The sequence below is a fragment of the Neophocaena asiaeorientalis genome, unplaced genomic scaffold (assembly GCF_003031525.2).
Source record: "Neophocaena asiaeorientalis asiaeorientalis breed wild unplaced genomic scaffold, Neophocaena_asiaeorientalis_V1.1 scaffold184, whole genome shotgun sequence".
Taxonomy (NCBI): domain Eukaryota; kingdom Metazoa; phylum Chordata; class Mammalia; order Artiodactyla; family Phocoenidae; genus Neophocaena; species Neophocaena asiaeorientalis.
This window is the reverse complement of record NW_020185325.1, coordinates 5396318-5419101: the sequence shown is the minus strand read 5'-3', so window position 1 is coordinate 5419101 and position 22784 is coordinate 5396318. Positions and strand designations below refer to the sequence as shown.

Sequence of the window (22784 nt, the reverse complement as noted above, 5' to 3'; positions counted from 1 at the left end):
TTGCTTTTTACCTCTGTTTTCTCATTTTTTAAATAAAAGGGGTGGACAGTATTAACTTCTTAGGTCCCATTAGGCTCTTGAATATTATACTTAAAGTTTCTGAAGAAAACTGCCTGCTAATAAACCTCACTGAATAGACCACAGCAGCCTAATCTGTGAAGTAGAAGGACCAAACATAGTAGCTGTGAAAGATTCTTCCAGCTTTAAAATTTTGTATCCCTATTTATATTGAATTTTCAAGGAAAGTGCATGTTAGTTAGCCTCTCTAAATGGGCCTTAGTTTCCTTAGCCGGGGAGGACTTCTTAGGTTCTGATTCTGTGATCCTAATATAAAATGTCAGTGACAACATGTTGTCACCAAATTCCTCATGTATATCATAAAAATTCTATTAATGTGGGCTAATGGATTTATGGATGCTAAAAAAAATTCTTTGAAGATTAATGATCATTTGACATGAAATTGGAAGTTTGAAAAGACTGTCTTTTCTGATCTTGCTACCATTTTCTTTTTCACTTATCATTACAAATATACCTTGAAGCTCATTGGAATATTAAGTGCAAATCCTCCTTCTCTGTATTCCAGTGGTTATGTTTTTTAATAAAATATTTCTGCCTAATATTATAATTTTCAAAACACTTTTACACAGTCTTATTTAATCCACACAGTAACCCTAAATAGTCACTGTAATTTAATTTATGTTTTACTAATGAGGAAGCTGTTGATCAAAGAAGTTAAATGAGTTGTTCAAGTTCACTTAATTATTAGGAATCAGGATTTTAATCCAGGTCAGTTTTTAGTTTCTGTGTTTCTTTTTAACTATTCCACATTTGCCTTTTCACAGCTACCATAGTCAACATTTGTAAAACTTAGTTATGTAGTACAGTATTTATTCTATAAACATTTAAATTCTTATTATATGTCTTGTCAATAATTTTGTTATTTTTACAATAATTTTTATATGTTGAAAATGCTTTATGTTTACAGAAAGATGCACTAACAACACTATTCTGTTTTAGTAGCAATAATTATTATTTGATTTATTGACATGAATTAAAATTTTTACTGAGGTTTTCCCAGTTTATATTTAATCAAGAACAAATGCGAAATTGTTTCTTGTTACTATAATTATTGTTACTGAAAGTTTATTGCTTTTGATTTATGTTTGATTGTGTTTAAAAATTAAATTTGGAAATAATACACATGCACCTGAAGAATTCTGTTGTTTTCCTCCATCCATGATTCTTAGTAAAAGCAACTCTGAGCTAGCCTTTCACATTTCAGGATTTCTCATGCACATAAGTCTTATATATTTTTTCAGCTCTGACTTGTTTATATCTACAGGTCTGTTTATGTGTATGTGTGTGTGTACGTGTATAATTTCAAAGTGAAATGCATTTTGTCTTCATTTCCTTTTACTCTTGTGCCTAAGGAAAGAGATGTTAGGTCTGTCTTTAAATCTACAGAAGAGAGATCAGAAAAAATGGGGTGCAGTGCTAAGCTAGCAGTCAAGGTTTTGCTTCTGTCACTAGTTTAGGTAACTCTTTCATTGGTAATCTGTATATTCTCATAATAATTTACATCCATATTTTGTAGTTCCCCTTTTAAAAACTACTTTTGAGTGCCTTACGTCCTTTTTGATGAAATATTAGAAGTTCTTCTTTTTCACTGTGAAGTTTATAACCTCATTTGTAGTTAGTTTGATACAAACACTTGAATAACAGTGAGGGTAACTTGTTTTCTGTGTCACTTGTCTGATTTTTATAGGAAATATAATGGTCACATTGAAAGTAAGCCACTAACCATTCCAAAGGATATTGATCTCCATCTAGAAACAAAGTCAGTTACAGAAGTGGATACTTTAGGTAAGGGAAATCTGGGTAAAGTGTTCTGTAAATCTCAGTTTTATATTATGCTAGTGAAAGTACTTTATCTACTGTTGTTAGATTTTTTTGTTTGTTTTCCTAATCATTAAGTCCATTATATAGATTGAAATCTTTCTCAGAGCTTTAGAAGCTCAGAATGACTTCATCTGAATTGAATTTGTCTTTCTATCCACCTAACTTGTAGTAAGCCTTATTTTTCCCATTTTTTAGAAGAGGCTGTCTTACACAAGTTTGTTACACAGTTTTTATTTATGTTGAGATTACAGTCAGTTTTCAGTATCTCAAATTTTATTCTAAATTGTCATCTATACCAGTTTACTTGTTTTATAGTGTTGCTTGCAGAAATGCATTTGTATGTTTGTATTAAACTACCTGTATTTACAACAGTTCAACTTTATGCTGCACTTAGTGGAAAGGAAAGTGGTTTTAGTATGATGAACTAGATTAGGAATTAGGAATAGAAAACTTTATTCAAGATTTATTTTTACCCATTGGATATCTCTGAATAAGTCATTCAATTTTTCCCCTGTATATCAGCGTTTATAATTGTATAATAACTATAATGACTTTAAATTTAAAATGAAATTTATATGAAATTATCCAGATCCTAGAAGAGAAAGGCATCTAAGGTGATATTGTTTAGAACACTAGTTTTCAAACCTGGCTGAATGTCAGAATCACCTAAGCAGTTCTTTAAAAATAAAGATACCCCCATACCTACCCTTGGAGATTCAGTAAATCTAGACTGGCTTCTGGGAATTTGTATTTTTTAAAATGTTCCACGTGGTTCTGATTTTTTTTGACTAGGTTTGAGAACTAATGGTTTACATGATAAGTGAGGAATTAAAATAACACATTTAAAAAAGTAATTTTGGTAATGTTGTGTAATGTATCATTATGTAATTTGGTCCTTCTTGGGTTAAATGATACCACCTCAGAAAAACCTTAATAGATTCATTTAAGCATCTCATAAAGAATTATTTTGTGATACAAGGTGGCTTCAATACATTTGAAAATCGATTCTACATTTACAAAGATTGTATGTATATATATGGAAAGGGTGTCCTAGAAAATGTCAGTGAGGAACAATATAAATCAGTTGTCTGGTGTCATTCAGACTGTTGAGACTGGTTATGTCATCCTCTTTTTTCTTTTTAAATATTTTTCATGCAAAATTTAAAACATGTAAAAGCACTTGAACTTTCTGATTAGTTGTCCCATTTGTTTTATTAATCCTATATGTGTGCTTACTTGTACAAGAATACTTATACACGTTTCCTGATTTCTAAGACAATTTTTTGTTATTTTTACTAATTAATGTTTATTGAATAGTTATCAGCTAATTAACCTTAATAATAGTTTAAATTGAGTACTTATCAGACATTGTTATAAGTACTTTATTTGTATAAACTTGCCCTCACAGTTCTATGAGGTATGTAACTGTTATTGACTTTTTTTTTTTTAGCTCATTAGATAGAGGAGTTAAATAACTTGACCAGGGTTACACACTGAATGTGGTAGAGCCATTTAGTGAGAATTAGGCTATTTAAATAAACTTAAAAAATTGAAGTTAGGGGTAATGTGGTTTCAGCTTATTCAGTATTTTGTTTTACTTTTACAGTTTTGAGAACTAACTGCAAATGGTACTAGTTAAACAACTGGTCACATAACATTAAGATCATTGTAGTTAATCAGAATAACAGAGAGATTTTTATTTATATTTATGTAATCATCCATGATTGCATGCTCTGTGTCTGTGTTTAGGTAAAAGTAGAAGGTTTTCTACCTGAACTTTAGGGACTCTCAGAAGGTTAGGGCAAACCACTGGGATTGATGAACTCTCAGTTTTTTTGTATTCCAATATTCTATGAGAAGCATGTATATAATTACATTATTGAATACAGAAAGAAGAATATAATACTTGAGTTAAATGTATAGCCAAGAATATATAATTTGTTCTTTTGTTGAATGTATATATTATTGATATCCCAATAACTATCTTATAGTCTCTCAATTTGTATTAGCTCTCTATTGCAAGAACCTCTTAAAGAATGTAAGAACATTTGAACATTTGTTCATTTGGCTGTTTGCTGTGAATGAGTTCCCTGAGGGAAGCCTGTGTGAGTGCGGGCAGGCATGGAGAATTGGAACATTTACTTTAACTTTTGTTAATAAAAACTGAAAACTTTTAGTTAAACAGATATTTGTCTGTCTGTTCCATCCATTTCTCTGCTATCCTTCCAGAAAGTTATTTAAAAAGCTCCACTGAGTGACTTTAGAGGGGAGGAGGGAGATCTACAGAGTAGGAATTTGCAACCACTGTAGGGTGTATCTTTCAGAGTGATGTTCAGAAGCTATTAGGTGTAATACAGCAAAAAAGCTAAAGCAGTTAAAATAACTTGAAGGCAAATTAAGTGTTGTTAAATTAAGTTGAAGCAAACAAATAATTTACCCAATTATAAAAGGATTTGGAATTTTTGCTGTCACCTCATAGAAATGTAAGTTTGGTTAGTTTGTTTTGATATTTTAAATAAGTCTTATTTTGAGTGGTATTTTATTTTTAAAACATTTTTTCTGTAAATTCTGATTTCAAAATATCCTCAGGTGTTACATTTTACAACTAAAATTTTTCCAAAGCAATGTAGATCATTTTATTATGTGCCAGTGAGAATGTAGGAAATGCTATTTTAGTATGTGATATATTTCCACATTTTTAGGAGGCCTTCTACAAAATGATGTTGATATTTTAGACTGCCCCCTGGCAGAAGTAAACCAGCATATTTGAGAAGAAAAGGGGATGGAATTATACTTACTTTCAGACAATGCTAGTTTTAATGTCAGTGAATAGTTTGTTGAAGTAGTATGGCTATATGGAAAATTGACAGGCATTTCATCAGCTTTTCTTGTAGGAGTAGAAGAGAGAATAAAAAGTACATTTATTTAATTTATTATTTTAATCTGCAGTAACTCACAAAATTACTAATCCTCCGTTAGTATGGTTAATAAATGTGACATAATGTTCAACTCTCTTGCTTCACAGAAATGAATATAAATAAACCTGTAGTATTCTACATCAAGTTGTATTCTAAAGCTAAAATATTATAGCTCAGATTCTTTTAAAAAAATCGTGATTTATAATTTCTGTAGAAGCTGAGTAGTTAAAAAATACCAACTCATTTTTCAATCATTTATTTTTAACAACAATTTAAATAATTTTTGGTATAGAAGCTGAGTAGTTAAAAAATACCAACTCATTTTTCAATCATTTATTTTTAACAACAATTTAAATAATTTTTGGTATAGAAGCTGAGTAGTTAAAAAATACCAACTCATTTTTCAATCATTTATTTTTAACAACAATTTAAATAATTTTTGGTAATCATTTCAGGTTTATTTTAATTATTTAACTTATGAGGTATTAAAATTTAGTTTTGGTTGCCAACTTTCTTGATCTATTTCCTGCATTTTTAGATTCTCGTATTTGCAAACCTTACATTGCAAATCATCAAACAGAATAAAATCTAACATGTTTGAAGTTAATTATAGATAAATCCTCCTAAGCTGTTTATGAAAGGTTAAGTAAAGCTTTCTTTCTTAACACCTTTATTTTTCAGCATTGCATTACTTTCCAGAATATCAGTGGCTGGTGGATTTCACAGTGGCTGCTACAGTTGTGTATCTAGTAACTGAAGTCTACTACAATTTTATGAAGCCCACACAGGAAATGAATATCAGCTTAGTCTGGTGCCTGCTTGTTTTGTCTTTTGCAATGTATCCTTCAAAACATCATTAATATTAATTTATGAATTTGTTTTCCTTTTACAGCTAACACCATTAGATCTCGTCTGTGACTTAAAAAGGATTTTAGATCATTAGAGAATTTTTCTTTGTTGAAATCCTCTTTATTTAGTTGAAGAAAATGTTCAAAATAGAGGTAAATAGTTTCAAAAGTGAAATACAAGGAAAGATACCAGTTCTCTGCCTTCCCTTTCCTGTCTGACTCATGTCACAGAGGAGCCACTTTTACCTCTTTTAGGTATTTCTTTTGAGATTTCCTTCCATATGTTTAAATCTTACGTGATAATGGTATTTCTTTAATTTTAGGTATTATTGCATCTTTCTCCCCCTTCCTTTCCTTCTTTTCTTTCCAAATACTAAGGAGACAGCTTTTTACTTAAATCAGTAGTTGGTTTTAGTTATACCTATGAAAATATTATTGATAGTTAAGCATTGTAGTATCATTACCCTCCTTGAACAATTTTCTATTCTTCTTGTATCGAAGCTAAACTCTCCTACAGAATTCTAAACCTCAGTAGTTCAGATACATCATTTCTTTTTTTTTTAAATTGAGGTATAGTAGATCTACAGTATTCTATTAGTTTCAGATGTACAGCATTTTTTACAGGTTATACTCCATTCCTGTGCTATACATTGTATCCTTATTGCTTATCTATTTTATACATAGTAGTTTGTATTTCTTAATCCCATACCTGTAATTTGCTCCTCCTCCCTTCCTTCTCCTTGGTAACCACTAGTTTTCTATATGTGTGAGTCTGTTTCTGTTTTACATAATACATTCATTGGTTTTTGTTTTTGTTTTTGTTTTTTTTTGGTCATGCTGCTCGACATGCAGGATCTTAGTTCCCCGACCAGCGATCGAACCCACGCCCCCTGCAGTGGAAACTCGGAGTCCTAACCACTGGACCGCCAGGGAATTCCCTTTTTGTATTATTTTTTAGATTCCACATATACGTGATGTCATACAGTATTTGTCTTTCTCTGTCTAACTCATTTCACTAAGCATAATATTCTTTAGGTCTGTCCACAGTGCTGCAAATGTCAGAGTTTCATTCTTTTTTTGACCAAGTAATGCTCCATTTTGTGTGTGTGTATATGTATATGTATGTATATATGTATACTACATCTTCTTTATCCATTTGTCTGTTGATAGGCATTTGGATTGCTTCCATATCTCGGCTACTGTAGATAGTGCTGCTATGAACAGTGGGATGTACTTATCTTTTTGAATTAGTGTCTTTGTTTTTTCTGGATGTATATCCAGGAGTGGAATTACTGGTTCATATGGTAGTTCTAGTTTTTTGAGGAACCTCCATACTGTTTTCCATAGTGGCTGCCAGATAGCATCATTTCTATTCTGTTTTTCCTTGGAAATATCCTAGAGCCCTCAGTTCTCTCAGCTTCCTGTGTATCTGTTATCCTGGGATTTCCTTCACTATCTTCCCAAGAATTCCCTGTGCCCCTTTTTGGATAACATCATCTTCTCTTCTTTGGTTTACTCTCTTGTTTTGGCAGAGTGCATTCTCCTATAGTGTCTTTAGAAAGTGTGGTATGTTTTTTATTTTTGGAAATCTTGCATGCCTGAGTTATCTTTATTTTTTTTTCCCCATATTCAGTTTATATTTTGGCTCAGTACAAATTCTAAGAAAGAAATAGTTTTCCCTCAGAGTTTTGAAGGCTCTTGAGCAATTGGATGCCATCTTGCTCTTGGCATATGCCTCCCCTCCCCCCACTCACTTTCACTCTCCAGAAGCTTTTTCTCTTTCACCGGAATCCTTACGGTATTCTGAAACTTCATCATTAATTGTGTTAAGTTCTAGGTTTAGCTTTTTCAGCTGGAAACTCATTTCCTTTAATACTGGGCAATATTTTTGTTATATTTTAAAAAATTTTTTATTGAAATTAAACATTCTCTCTTAAATTTCCACCTGTCCGGAGGCAACTTTTTCTAGCTCCTTTCTGTTTGATGTTTATATCCATATTTCCATATGCATACAAGGCCACTGCCTGATTTTAATTTTAGGCTTTAAATATTGTCATTTCACTCTGGAAAGGAGGACTTAGCACATCTGCCTGGGTTGTCACCTACCATTGATCATTTCCCATTCACCTTATCTTCTGACTATAGTAATGTCATATTTTAAGGAAATATTCATTATTTATGTTATTATCATGTAAATGCTATTCACAGATAAATACTTGCCTTTTCATTTGCATTGTTTTCTTTGTACATATTGTTAATTCAACTGCAAGCTCAGTATGTTCAGAAGCATCAGGTGGTATGTCAGTTTCATCTTCCTGGAGAGAGTTCTTTGGGAGCCCTCAGATAGGCCCTGTTCTGGATTGGTTAAGTTTCCCAACTGATGCACAGCTATTCCCCTGGAAGCACCAGTTATTATCTTCTTAGGGATTCTCTTTACATGTCTCAGACTGGGACTCTTTTTCTTATATTCCATGTCTGCCTCTTACTTGGTTTACTTTCTCATTTTGGTGGAGCGTTTACCCTGCCTGAAAATTAATCGATCCTTTGATTGAGAATGCAATTCCAGGTTTTACATCATTCTCTTTATAGTTTTGAAGGCATTATTTTTCTGTCTTTGAAGTTCCATTCTTGCTCTTCAAGGATTCCAGTTGCCTTTCTGATTTCTGATTTTTCATATGTCCAATATTTTCCCCCTCTATGGAATCTTTACTGTTTTTTCTTTGGCTACCTGGTATGTTGAAATTTTATGAAGATATGCCTTCTGTTGAGGATCTGTTTTCATCCATTGTGCTGGGACTTCACCAATCTGGAAACTCATATTCTTGACTTCTAGAAATTTTTCTTGAATTATTTTATTTGTGATTTCCTTTTCTTCATTTTCTGTGTTTCTGAATGCTTATTGTTCAGATATTAGATTTCCTAGACTGGTTCTCTAAGGTGCTTATCTTCTGTCTCTCAAAAAATGTTTATATTTTTATATTTTAATTTTCTAGGAGTTTTTTCCAACCTTTCCAACCCTTTAATTAAATTTTTGTTTTTAATTTCTGCTATAATTTTTAATTTTCAAGTCTTCTTTTTCTTCTGTTTCTATCCCCCACCCCTCACGGGGTCATACTTTTTAAAAAAAAAAAAAATATATATTTATTTATTTATTTTTGGTTGTGTTGGGTCTTCGTTGCTGCGTGCGGGCTTTCTCTAGTTGCAGCGAGCAGGGGCTACTCTTCGTTGTGGTGCACGGACTTCTCATTGCAGTGGCTTCTCTTGTTGCAGAGCACAGGCTCTAGGCATGCGGGCTTCAGTAGTTGTGGCATGTGGGCTCAGTAGTTCTGGCTCACGGGCTCTAGAGTGCAGGCTCAGTAGTTGTGGCACATGGGCTTCGTTGCTCTGTGGCATGTGGAATGTTCCTGGACCAGGGCTTTAACCCGTGTCCCCTGCATTGGCAGGCGGATTAACCACTGCACCATCAGGGAAGTCCCATACTTGTTTTAAGATTACGTTATCTTCTCATGTATATTTGAGATATTGATAGATTTTGTAAAAGTTTTCCTTCCACCAAGTATCTTTTTGCTCTGAGTTGATTTAGTTTCTTTGGTTTGGTCACTGACTCTCAACCACTGCACCACCAGGGTAGCCCCTCCCCCTTTTTTGTTTCAATCTCTACTGTGTTAAAGATTGTTCTTGAATGTCTTGTGGTCTTTGAGTACCTGTTTATATTCAAGAAGGAGGGGTTAAAAACTGGAAGTTTTGTGCACGTGGCTGGAGCTTGTTGATTGGTAGACTTTTTAGTGGATGATTGAATAGAGACCTGGAAGTATTCTTCGGGAACCTCTAAATATCAGTGTCTGCTGGTTGTTGGGCCTATCGTTTTCTCCAGAGAAGAATTGTCCATTCTCCCATCTGTGGGATCTAAGTCTGACAACCAGTGTTAAGAGAGCTGATTGGGGAAGAAGGCTCTGAGACTCAACATTCATTGTGCAGGCGTTAATTTAACTGCATGTCTGAGTCCTCCCCCTACCATTTGTTTTCAGCTCTTCATTGTCACCCTGAGTTTTACATAATACCCCCAAGCCCAATCTTCTCTAGTTTAATATCTTTAAAAATTAATTCTTCTGGGTTTTGCCAGAATTGGGGAAAAGTCATCATCAAATCTCTATAATTAGGCAAGACAGAAGATCTGGGAAGTCTAATCACACTAATACAGACATTCAGCCAATCATCTTGTTTTCATACATTTTGCAACCCTACCTTCAGAGGTACCTGCTGTCTCCCAATTCCTGACTTTTGTTTGTATCATGTGTTATGAATTAATTGGCTTTCTTCTCACTGGGTTCCTCACCCTGTAGATCCAGCATAGTAGAGAAAACTGAAACCTAAATCAGTTACTGCTTGTCCATCTATTTCATGTCTTCCAAAATTTGTTGAAAATTTTTTTCTACTGTCATCTCTTTTCCTATTCTTTGTTTGGAGGAGTTTTACTTTCCTTCCTGTGTAGTTTATTTAGTCAGATTTTGGGAGTAAGCAGAATTAATACATATCTTATATCTTTTATTTTCAACCAGAGACTGCTGAACGGTCTTTTAAAGCTGTTAGTGGGGCTTCCCTGGTGGCGCAGTGGTTGAGAGTCCACCTGCCGATGCAGGGGACACAGGTTCGTGCCCCGGTCCGGGAAGATCCCACATGCCGCGGAGCGGCTGGGCCCGTGAGCCATGGCCGCTGAGCCTGTGCGTCCGGAGCCTGTGCTCCGTACCAAAAAAAAAAAAAAAAAAAAAAAAGCTGTTAGTGGATACCATTTAAAATACATGATATGATTTGACATTCGACACCACTGTGCTATCTCTCTACTGACTTTTTTGGATTGATTTAGGTATAATTTAGAGTAGAAGAGCCAGAACAAAGCCTTAAGAGTTGATGTCTTCACAAGGTTTATATTGTACTGGGTAGAAATACTGATCATGCGTGTCAGTTGAGAAATATCCCCAGATATTCAGTGTTGTACTTATTCAAGAGCAGATTAAAGAGCAGATTAAATTCAAGTATTTAAAATATTACTATTTAGTTCTATAGTATTAAATATATGAAAATATCAGTCAGAATAAAGACCATCCCTAGACATCGTCATATGAAACACACTAAAAATATTTTAACTTGATAATTAGCACTAGCTGAATGTATGTCTTGCTACTTTTTTCATACTTTGAGTATTTATGTTCTCTGAAATATTGTTTATTATGGAATATTCTCGTTTTTGCTTCATTCTCTTCATGGTTTGTAGCTATGATGTATTTGTGTAGAAACGTGTATCTTGATACCCAGTTTTATTTAATGTGATACAGCCCTTAATACCTACTTACCAGAGAAATTAGAAAAACGTACTTCTTAATAACTACTCAAATTATTGTTTATGTGAATAAATTTTTATCTTTCATTTCACTCAGTAATGCCTAATAATATGAGAGCAGAGGTCCCAAACAGTCTTCAGCACTGAACTGGCTCTGCTTAGTTTTAAGTAGCACACTCGTGAAAGGCACCAAACAATAGCATCCCTGCGGGAATCTAGTAGCTGGCTGTCTCTCCATCCCAGAGAAGACAGAAACTGGTGAAGGGCTTTATAATCCAAGCTATTTTCTGCCAACTTTGACCCTCCACAAAGGGGGTAGAGAAGAAGAAGGAAAGTAGAATTGTGTGTATGATTTTCTTTCGAACTTGTAGCATGTGAGAAAATGACCTGCTGCCTTCAATGGCGTGCAGGAAACCAGAATTAAATGCCAGATATCCAGATGAACACCAAGGAAGAGTCTGTTAATAGCCTATCTTTTATCTTAGTTATAACATATCTGGTATGCCTTTCACACCCTATGAACAGTCTAGGTGCAGTGACCTCTGTCTGGCTTCTCTTTATTTTCTTATTGTATGTGCCTACTTATTAGTCAAACACATGTCTCCATTGATTACATAGGACAATGGCTCCACTTAATTCCAGAGTCACACATACATCAGTTGACTCAGAAATTCTCTGCAGTTGTTACTGATGAAATGTCCTTTGTTAAAGTGGTCCCCAAATTAGACACATATAACGTAAATAATTGGTTCACTTCAAAGTGAGGAAGAAAATGGTTTTATTTTTGTAGTCATTTTTTCCCCCCATCAGTTTTATTTGACATTCTTGTGTCGGACAACAGTTATAATTTTTACATAATCTTGAAAGTTTTAAAAGCACAAGAATGATTTTTTAAAACGTGACACTAAAATCTTGAACCCTGGAACCTAAAACTGACCCATCATCCCTTGTCATCAGCTCTGCTTTCTGCTTCAACTGAGTTGTACATGCATCTAAGCTATGATTCCTGCTTCCAGTCTTACTCCTAAACCCATACAAATTCTCAGCTCTACTCTCTTGCCCATTTGTAATTCTAACCACCTATTTGTCTAAGTCTGTGTGTTCCGGTTCCACTTATGCCAAGTTACATGGTATGTAGAAGGTAAGGGGTAAAGAAAGCCTTATAATGAAGATGGAGAGATTGTAGTAATTGTCTTTCCTGTATGATGGCCCATAACGTCTTAGAGTCACTGGAGAAATGTCTACTGATTTCCTAATATGAAGCATGTAATTTTCATTTATGAATAAAGAAAAGTAAAAAGGTAAAAATGGTGCTTGCAAAAAATCCAGCGATCCTTTGGTGGAAGTAAAACTTTTAAAAATTAAAATATTCTACAATTGATGGATTTCTTTTAAAAAAGAACCTTTTCTTATGAATAAGCTGTATCGTAGAGTAATATTGAGTCAATTACGTGAATTTGAGTGAGAAGAAAGCTATTCTACAAAGAGTGATAAAGCTTCTCAGTAGTCCTATTATATTTGGTTAAAGGACTGGATCATTAGTCACATTTCCACAGTGCTTGTATTTTACAATGTGGATGGTTTAAGGTACAAAACCCTATTATGTATGTTTTTAAGGCTATGTTTTAAAATTTTAATTTGTCTTGGTTGCCAGACATGCAAATTTTATACAAAGCAAAAAGTTGTGAATGGTTTAAATTGAAATAAATTCTAAGGTTTTCTGTGTTAAATATTCAGTTCTATATGTAGATTTGTAAATTAAAGGTCTACAAATTAAATGCTGTATTTGTTTGCTCTAAGAAATAGACAACTACAGCAAAGTAGTGCAACTTAGTCACCTCTTCTGAATTCCTTAAACGATTCTAAATTACTGTATTCTTTACAAAAATGTTCTGCTTTAGATTAATAAGAAAAACGAAACACTAAACCCTGAAGTGAACTGCATAAGATATCATGTTTCCTAGTGAGAAAGGAACAGAGTCAAAGCTATTGAATTTGAGCAAAGGTACTTTTTTTGTCTTGAAAATTTGTACATAGCGTGTTGTGTCAAAACTTGATTCTTTAACAAACTTTTGGAGATCTTCTGTGACATTAGTGCTGTCAGATTATTCACCTTTCAGGTCAGAAACCTAGCGTTACATAGAGAACTTACATGGGAGATAGGACTTTTTCTGTTTATTAATATATAGTTAAGTATGACTTTTTTTTTCTTTTAGCTAGGAAATGATAATTTTCCTTCTGAATCTAAAAATGTAAGTGTAAGTTTGATTGTTTTGCTCTATTTTAATCAGAAGATTAATTAATAGTTTTTTGTTTGTTTGCTTTATTTTTTAATAAAGCCTTTGTTTTTATGCTTTCAAAAATCTTTGGCCATCATTTCTTTCCATAATCTGGTTAGGTTGAGGCTGGCTGTAAGCTGTTGTGTGGGATGGATTTTAAAGTTGCATAGTAGTTTTTGGCTTATATCTGGGAGGATTTTAACTAAAAGTAATCGAACCTTCACCTCCAAGAAAACATGAAAAAATGTTTTAGTTAAAAATTCCCCAAATTTTGTTTTGTTTTTTTAACATTTGACGACAGATCAGATTATTTTGACAAGGATTTTATTTGGTAACTCATAAGAATTACTTTATTGTTTTTAATGTCCATTCTGTAGCAGATTCTTGGTATAGTTTCTAGGTTTCTCTTCAGCAAAGTTTAAGAATGCCAAGTTTAATGTTTTGAGTATTTCATTTGCCTTTTCTTATGGAAAACTAGATGTGTTAGGTTTAATCATTTGAATAGGAAAAAAGTTAGGGTTTTATTTTTTTTGTTAGTGGTCACAAAAACAATATAATTTTTCACATATTAGAAAACTTGCAGTTTACATGGAAATTGCTTAGTTGAGTGGAAACGTGATCTATTTTAAAAAGGTAATTGTACATTTTGTGAAAAATTTTTGAAAAACGTCTGTGAAACCTCTGTGTTTATTCCTTAGGTTACTATACACTAGATATGTATATTGGCAAAAAATTTGGCAACATTTCTTATCAGAATACGATTTCTTTGTATTTCCTTCTCAAAAGAGTATTTATAAAATATCTTTGAATAATTTCAAGATGTTACAGTGTAGAAGACATTTTCTTAATATGAGAATTGGGTCTTTAAAGCAATGTAAGTATAAATTATGTTAAAACATCGTAGTGCTTTGACACGTATATGTTATTAAAGTTGTTATCCTAGTTGAGGGAAATTTGCCATTTTTAGAACTAAAAATTAAGCCTGCTCACTATTTCAAAGCTCTTATCTCCAGCTCAAAGATAAATATATTTAAAATACTTCCTACCGTGTAAATCTTCCTACCTGTCCTTGATTTTTATTTTCTGTTGTAATTTTTGTATCTATAAATTTTGGGCTAATTCCAGTTGTGAAATACATTGACATTAAATTAGAACATTAAAAATATCAGCCACATGGCGGAAAAAAATATATTCCCTCCCTAACATTCTCTTTATTTCAGGGGTTGAGATTTTATAATATAAAGCAAAATAAGCTAGCACCAAAGCAGGTGGCCCGTTTAGCTAGGACTGAGGGGTTAATTAACAAGGGGGAAAATTATTAAAGGAAAAGAAAATGACTATTTGCATCAATGGTTTTGCATTTATAGTTTTGAATATTTACTAATATATTCTTTATGAAAGTCTAATGTACAGGATGATCTATGAAAGTAATAATAGCAAGATAAAGGTAAGGAGAAGCATTTACTCAAGTGAAGGTACTTGGCCATTATTTCCATTGTCATAAGTAAATAAATGTTATATTTTTACCTAGTACGTGTTTTTTGTTATACATGTACTGATAGAAGCCTAATTTTGGTATTATAATGTTATTTACATTATTGAGTTGTATTTGTGTACAAAAGGGTTAAAAATAACTATATCTAATTTGCTTGGAAATTGTGGACAATTAGTGAAGAAAGATCAGATCAAAGGAAATAGCTCTTAGAGAAATTTTATTTTGAAAGCCATTTCTATAGTATTTCATGTGTAGTTTATTATTTATTTTTCTGTATGAATAACTTATTGTTAATAAGCATACTCCTGGGATTAGAGAATAAAAGGATGTTTCTTCCTTATTTAGAAACAATCTGTTATATAAGCATTCGAGAAATTTGATAAGTATCGCAACCAGAAACTTTGTTAGTCTCTTAGCTAGTACAGAAAGTCTCTATAAGTGATCTCAAAAGAAAGTTACCACAGTTGTTAGTGAGGAACTAAATGTGGCACCATAATGTAGTTATTTCTCCTGTCTCTTTAAAAAAAAAAGCCAGATTTATATTCTGATATGTCTAATGCTAACAAAAGTCTGTCTTCTTTTTAGGAGATTTTTGTTTAGTCTACTACCATGTACTACTGTTTGGGTCTGTTATATATTAATTGAATAAAATACACATTGCTCTAAAAATTTGGTAGGATAAGCAGTTGAGTTTTGAATTGAAACATAATGAAACATCTACAAAATAAAATCCGAGAATAGACTTCAGTTGGTTCAGCAAATCTTTGTGTAACTCTTGGCCAGTTTCTTCTTGACCAGGAATGAACTGTTAAGGGTTGTTGCTGGAAAATACTCAGATTTTTTTCTTATTTTGTAGGGAATGTATAGCTGTTAGAAAAGCTGCCTATTTACTTCTCTATAAAACAGATCAAATACTTGTTGTGTTCTGTCCTGGGTGTATGTATGTCACATCTTTGCCAGTGAAAGACTTAGACTGTATTGAAATCTTAAGGTTTTTATGATCATAGTGTTTAACAAGCATGGGAAGCTTTTCTAACAGTTGGTTAATGTTAATCATCATTAACATTTTACTATTTTAATTCATAGGACATGGAAATAATCTCAGTGCATATGTGTTTTACACTTTGAATTTGTGTGTAGTTTAGGTTCTGTTAAACTCTAGGACATAATGTACTTTCTTCCAGAGTGGGGGTACATTGTAGATCAAGATTTTATTAAAATCTAGATTGAATCTTCTAAAATGTTAACTTTTATTAAATACTATATATACATTGTTTATATAGACAAAAAGTTCTAAAAGTGTTGTATTAAAAACCAAGAGTCCCTTACCTTCTTGCCACTTCTTCTGGTCCTGTTTTAGCTGTTTATTCAGGCTTTAATTTTTTTTTCATATTTCTAAGTATAATGCTTATACTACTGACACTTAATTCATCACTTGTAATAGTTGAGGATTTTTCTTAAACTGTCATCCTCTGTGTTTTCTCTTTTTTATGTTCTTAATATAGTTACTTTACAATTTTTGCTGAAATCAGTGATTTTTAAAAATGTATTTATTTTATTTATTTATCTTGGCTGCATTGGGTCTTCGTTGCTGTTTCTTTCTCTAGTTGCGGCGAGTGGGGGCTACTCTGTTGCGGTGCACGGGCTTCTCATTGCAGTGGCTTCTCTTATCACGGAGCACGGGCTCTAGGTGCTCGGGCTTCAGTAATTGTGGCGCACAGGCTCTAGAGCGCAGGCTCTAGAGCACAGGCTCAGTAGTTGTGGCGCACGGGCTTAGTTGCTCCGCGCCATGTGGGATCTTTCCGGGCCAGGGCTCGAACCCATGTCCCCTGCATTGGCAGGCGGATTCTTAACCACTGCGCCACCAGGGAAGCCTTCTGATTATTATACCTATATAAATATTGTTCATATGTGAGCATTATAAAGTATTATATCTTCTTTTGCAGTGTTTTTCATTAATTAATAATTTTTTAAATTTACTTACTTTTCTGTGTGTTTATTATTCCACTAGCTTTTCAATATAGTTATTTCACAACGTCACTTATAATTTGTATTAGTTCCTCTTCTGTCCCACCCCCCACCCCCATAGAGAAACCCTTCCTAAAGACCTCTGTTCTCTGGCTTTTATCTGAACTGGTTGAACTTTTGGCTTGCTACACAACTGTCATCCTGGGACTTATTTTTGTTGTCATCCTAGGAATTCCCTTTGCCTTTCTCCCAAGTTTAATTTGCCATTTCTAGGAATCAGGGTTTTTCTCTTCCTTGGTTTGTTCAAATGTTTTGGTGGAGCTTTTTGCGCATGTGAGGTAACCAGTTTTAGACTTTGCAGTTTTGAAAGTGTCTTAATTCTCTACTCTCATTTATTTAATTGATATTTTGGTTGAATAGTGAATTCTGGGTTGTCAGTATTTTTCTTCGTAATTTTGCAGACATTGCTCCATTGTCCTCAGTGTCAAAAGTTGCTGTTAAGAAGTACAGTGTCATGATGTTTAATCTTTTGCATATGACTTGTTTTGCTTTTATTTTTCTTTTCCGAAGGATTTTACAGTCTTTATTTGTCTGGTTTTTGAAGGTTTATGATCATGTGCCTTTTTGAGAATCTTTTTTCATTCTTTGTGCTGGGCTTTTGGTAGGCTCTTTTAATTTGGAAACTTCAAGTTTGGAAATTATCTTGTACTATGTCTCTGATAGTTTTTTCCCTTCTGTAATCCTGCCATCCCCTGTTCTGTTTCTCCCTCTCACTTTTGTTAGTCAGATACTGTGCCTCCTGGATTGATCATTTCATCACTCTTTCTGCTTTCTTATATCTGTGTCACTCTATAGTTCAAGGTAGCTTGTATACTTGGCAAGTGAGTTATAGTAGTAAGTGCTGCGAGTTCAAAAGAGGAAGGGAATGGTCTGGGCAGAAGAGGTAAATGGTAAGCTTCGTGAAGGATGTGGAGCTTGAGCTGAGCCTTTGATTAGCTAGAGGGAAGGGAAGAGGGTAGTTCAGGTAATAGTTATAATCCAAGACAGTATAACTGTTACATTTAGGCAACGGTAAATACACTGTTCTGATTTAAGTGGAGGTTTGGGGACTATTGAATGAAAGCTTGAACATATGAGCGTAGCTAGATCATAGTATTACATATCAGAATATTGTTTGTGTGTTTACACTGTGGGTTATGGGAAGGTTTTGTTCCAACATAGAGCTCAATAAGTAGTTGGTTTTAAGATTTATCTACTCTTCAGTATGAATTCAAGATGTAGGCATTATAACCTGGGTTTGGTTGCATCTAATTTTGGTTTTTTTTTTCCTTTAGTATTGACATATTTTGTAATTTATTTAATAAGTCTGTGGTAACAAAATTTGGCAGTAGGTATAATCTTTGAGAAATTTCATTTTGGTCATTTGATATCACTTTTGGCTAAAGGTGTTATTTTGCGTTTTAGTGTAAGTGAAGGAGTTGGAAATTGTATCTTTATAGACGCTAGTATCCATTTTCAGTAAAAATGAAGCAGTGTTTTTCCAACCTGGGCTTGGGGCCCTCAGGCAATGAGAGAGATCATAGCTAAATCTCAAAAGCATTTCATTTGTGGTTTTGGAGTTTTTATGTTTTGTTTTTAAATCTTTTTCCTTTTTCCTTGTTATCTCCTAATATGTAAGCTCTTCGTTAGAATGCCAAGAAAGAGATGGACCTGTAGTGTTTGATAGTAGTAAAATGAACCACTAGCTTTGTTTCTTTTATTTTTAAGTTTCAGAGAAGAGAGAGATGAGTAAGGAGCATGGGATTCAGAATATCCTGGAGAGAAAAGTTTGAGCATCTGTATTCTAGAATCTCATCACCACTCTTAAAACAGTGTTTTGTGTTTCATAAAACTGCATCTTGAGTGTTGAAAGTTAGATGAAGTTTCTTTTAAGACTTGTAAAATTGTTCTTAACTTGCTGTCTTAGAAAACTTGGTACTCTACTTCATTATAAGAAAAGCTACTATTTGCATGGGGAAGAGCTCCAGTAGTCCTCTTTATTTAAAAATCAGATTTTTTTCTTTGTTATTTGCTTTTGTATTGTTTACACTTAACCTGGCTTAACTCTTACTGAAGTGATTAATTTCACTTATTAATCATAAATATAATTAGGTTATGCTTTTAAAATTACATAATTTTAAAAATAATTGTATTATAGACTCTTATAATTCTGTTCTCTCCTATAAGGAGTTCAGAAGATTAACCAGGGAAGTCTTAACTTTGTAGTTTTTCTTTATTAATTGAACTACTAAAAAAATCATTCGTAATGTAAATTTAAACTCCAATGTGTTTATTACTTTGGTTAATTAGAAAACTCTTCCAAGAGCTTAGTTTATGCAAGATGGTTTAGAGTTATGCTTTGTAACTTTTTTTTTTTTCTACCTGCACACACAGCTGACTCCTCTCAGAGGCATCTTTCATTACAAACAATGTATCTTCACCCAGGTTAATGGGATGGGTGTGCGCTGATGGTGGGGCAGGTCCTGCCTTTATCTCCCCTAGCTGGAGCCTGTTGATTACTGTCAGAGTTCTGACCTGGATACATAGTCTTCCCAGTTTTTTTTCCCTGTAAAGTCTTTTTACTTTAAGCAACTGTAGACTACCAGTGTCTTTGATGTGAGAGCATAAATGCAAAAAGTCTGAAATAAATGATATTCTTACAGAGAAGGAGGAGAAAATAGTGGTAGGATATATGCAATGATTAAGTTATAGAAAAGTTTAAAAAATTCACATCACATCTTAAAATGACATGGAAACTAAATGTGCTTTGTTAAACCCCCATCAATCATTTTAATTGAAATTGACATCCTATCAATTTGACAGCCCTACTTAAGCTTAATATAACAAAATCATGCCAACTTCTGCAGTGATGTAGTATAGTCTTATTGCTTATAAATGATTTAGTAGTTGTTAGCCAAAATAGGAAGAGGATTGACAACTATGTTTAGGGAAAACTTGAACAATAATGTTAGGTGATTTTAGAAAGAATTTCGAAGGAATAAGACATGGAAATACCACAAAATTCTTCATTACAAAGTAAGAACTGGAGTGTAAATATCACTCTTTAAATTCTTACTATAATTTGCAAAGATTGTTGGTTTTACAGATATATAAGAATTGAGGATTTATTTCCCTTGTTGTAAAATAATTTAGCTTCCCTTTTCCCCTGATGTTCAATATCATAGAAAAACTGACATCTATTATTATGTGGATTAGCTCTTTTACTTCAGTAGAGTTTCAGATATCTGTGTATTGCAGTACTCTATAACCAGAGTGCTGCAGAGTTAAATTGAGCAAGATAACCTTGTGTCAGGGTGCTGAATATTTGGTGGAGGAGATAATGTAAACCAGTGGCATTTCCATGTTTATTAGTTTTAATTTTTACATTAGAGCAGTAATTTGTTAATAAGAACCTACTGCATAGCACAGGGAACTCTATTCAGTACTCTGTAATGACCTATATGGGAATAGAATCTAAAAAAGAGTGGATATATGTATATGTATAACTCACTTTGCTGTACACCTGAAAGTCACACATTGTAAATCAACTATACTCCAATAAAAAACTTAATTAAAAAAGAAGTAATTTGTTCAAATACTTGACTATGTAACCTGAGTTATGGTGACTATAAGAAGACATTCATTTTTATTTTTTTCAACTATATGGATTTTTTAAAAATTTAATTTATTTTTGGCTGTGTTGGGTCTTCGTTGCTGTGCGCGGGCTTTCTCTGGTTGCAGCGAGCGGGGGCTTCTCTTCATTGTGGTGCGCAGGCTTCTCATCGTGGTGGCTTCTCTTGTTGAGGAGGATGGGCTCTAGGCTCGTGGGCTCAGTAGTTGTGGCTTGTGGGCTCTAGAGCACAGGCTCAGTAGTTGTGGCGCATGGGCTTAGTTGCTCCATGGCATGTGGGATCTTCCCGGGCCAGGGCTCGAACCCGTGTCCCCTGCATTGGCAGGCGGATTCTTAACCACTGTGTCACCAGGGAAGCCCCAACTATATGGATTTTTAATTTCCAAATCTCTTAAAAAAGATAGTTCTCTCTAAACGTAATAACAAAGGTATTGATTTTTAAAAAATTTTCATTGGAGTATAGTTGATTTAAGAAGACGTTTAGAATGAAAGTAACATGCCTGGTAAATGTCTTCAGGTGTATGCCTAAGTTCTATAGTATTTCTGGTTATATGGATCCTAAAGCATGTATTTGTTATAGCAAATATGAAAACATGCAGAGGTCTTTTTTTTTTTTTTCATGCAGAGGTCTTTTTAATCAAAAAGTTAATAGGGTATCATCTAGCTTTTCATGATCTGGTTTTGTTTGTCTTAAAAGGAAATCAGGTACTTAATTTATAGAATGTAGCATTATAAGTAATATTATAGTAGTCTGTAAAGAAATATATTAAGAAGTTGAAATAAATTCCTAATACAGCAATTTTTAGATTGTACCTTCACCTTGCATGTAGATTGTATTCCGAAATGCTTGGAAATAAAATAATCTTTTTAGAGAAATAATGCTATAAATGGCATCTCCTTTCGGATTAGCCCATGAAAGTTCATTTGATCTATAATTAGCACACAAGACCACATTTTTTCCAAAGAAAATAATTCTATTGCTAGTAAGTAATTAGGAAAATAAATTTTAGCAAGTATTTATCTCGAATCATGGAATTTGAGAAAGAGCAGAGAGGTTTGTATGAAAGGGAGATTAGCTAGAGTGGGATTAATTGAGGTGAGAACAGTGAAAGTCAGGAAGGGGGATGATACTCATTGAAAAATGAGGTGCTTGACTAAAGGAGGTTAATAAAGACACTTCCCATCACACACTTCTGAGGGCCTTGTTGCCCCAGGAATAGGTGGATAAAAATGAGCTATTCTTATACTTCATTTTATTTTTTGACATTTAAAAGAGGGAACTATCTTCTAAATAAGCCTTAAGAAAACAAAGCCTAAGCCGTTATAAAACTTAGAACACTCTTTAAATTTATAACCCTGAGTGGTAAATAATTTGTATTTTTTGTTATTACCACTGATAAAAACAGATCTTAGATTAAAACTTTTTCTATATTAGTTTTTTACTTTGAGTATCTTATCCCAGAGAAAGAATTGTTTTTATCTCATTCTTCAAAAGGTCTATTTACTGTTAAAGCATAGAATTAATAGTTTCAGGTTACCTAAACTACCATGTAAAACATTATTTCTATGGCAAAATTTGTTCACTGATTGTTTGAGTACCTACTATGTGCCAGGCACTTCTTTTGGTGCTCTAAGCAGTGCGCAAGAGACAAGAATCCTTGATACGGAGTTTACATTCTAGTAGAGATTTATTTCAAGTTGCATTTGAAAGATGCAAGAAAGTCATCTGTCTGTATTACCTTCATGTTGGCTTACTTAGGGTAGGTGCCCGTAAGCTTTAGAGCAGCTGGGACTCTACATTAATATCCAGTATCCTAGGTAGGATCTTAATAGAGACTGGGTAATAACTGTATTAGCATATTTTAAATAGGCAGCAAAGGACATCTTCCTTTTAAAGAGCAAGGACGAGCGTCCTTATCCTTGCCCATCCATTCCTTAATAAGAATACTTCTGGGCTTCCCTGGTGGCGCAGTGGTTGAGAGTCCACCTGCCGATGCAGGGGACACGGGTTCGTGCCCCGGTCCGGGAAGATCCCACATGCCGCGGAGCGGCTGCACCCGTGAGCCATGGCCGCTGAGCCTGCGCGTCCGGAGCCTGTTGCTCCGCAACGGGAGAGGCCACAACAGTGAGAGGCCCGCGTACCGCAAAAAGAAAAGAATACTTCTGATTGTGAGGATGTTTGAATGAACGATTTACTTCTGTCAAGGCAGCTCTATTTTGAAAATGATTTCATGTGTTGCTGCTAACTACCACATAGCTTAGGTGCTGTATACAGTATCTTAGAGGCAGTATACTAAGTTGTTAGCTGAACATACTCTGGATCCAGACTGCCTAGATTTAAATCCCAACTGCCTCTGATCTAGCTGTGT

General features: G+C 33.8%; 1 protein-coding gene across 4 annotated transcripts in view; it reads left to right on the top strand.

Annotated features, from left to right (window-relative positions):
* Positions 1–22784, top strand: part of TMEM161B (transmembrane protein 161B) — a 65564-nt gene that overhangs the window by 30115 nt on the left and 12665 nt on the right. For 2 of the 4 annotated variants that reach the window (XM_024734356.1, XM_024734359.1), the window contains 2 exons: positions 1766–1863; positions 5499–5655. In XM_024734356.1, coding sequence (XP_024590124.1) covers positions 1766–1863; positions 5499–5655 — 255 coding nt within the window. The remainder of the gene's footprint in view (positions 1–1765; positions 1864–5498; positions 5656–22784) is intronic. The other 2 variants (XM_024734357.1, XM_024734358.1) reach the window with 2 other exon arrangements.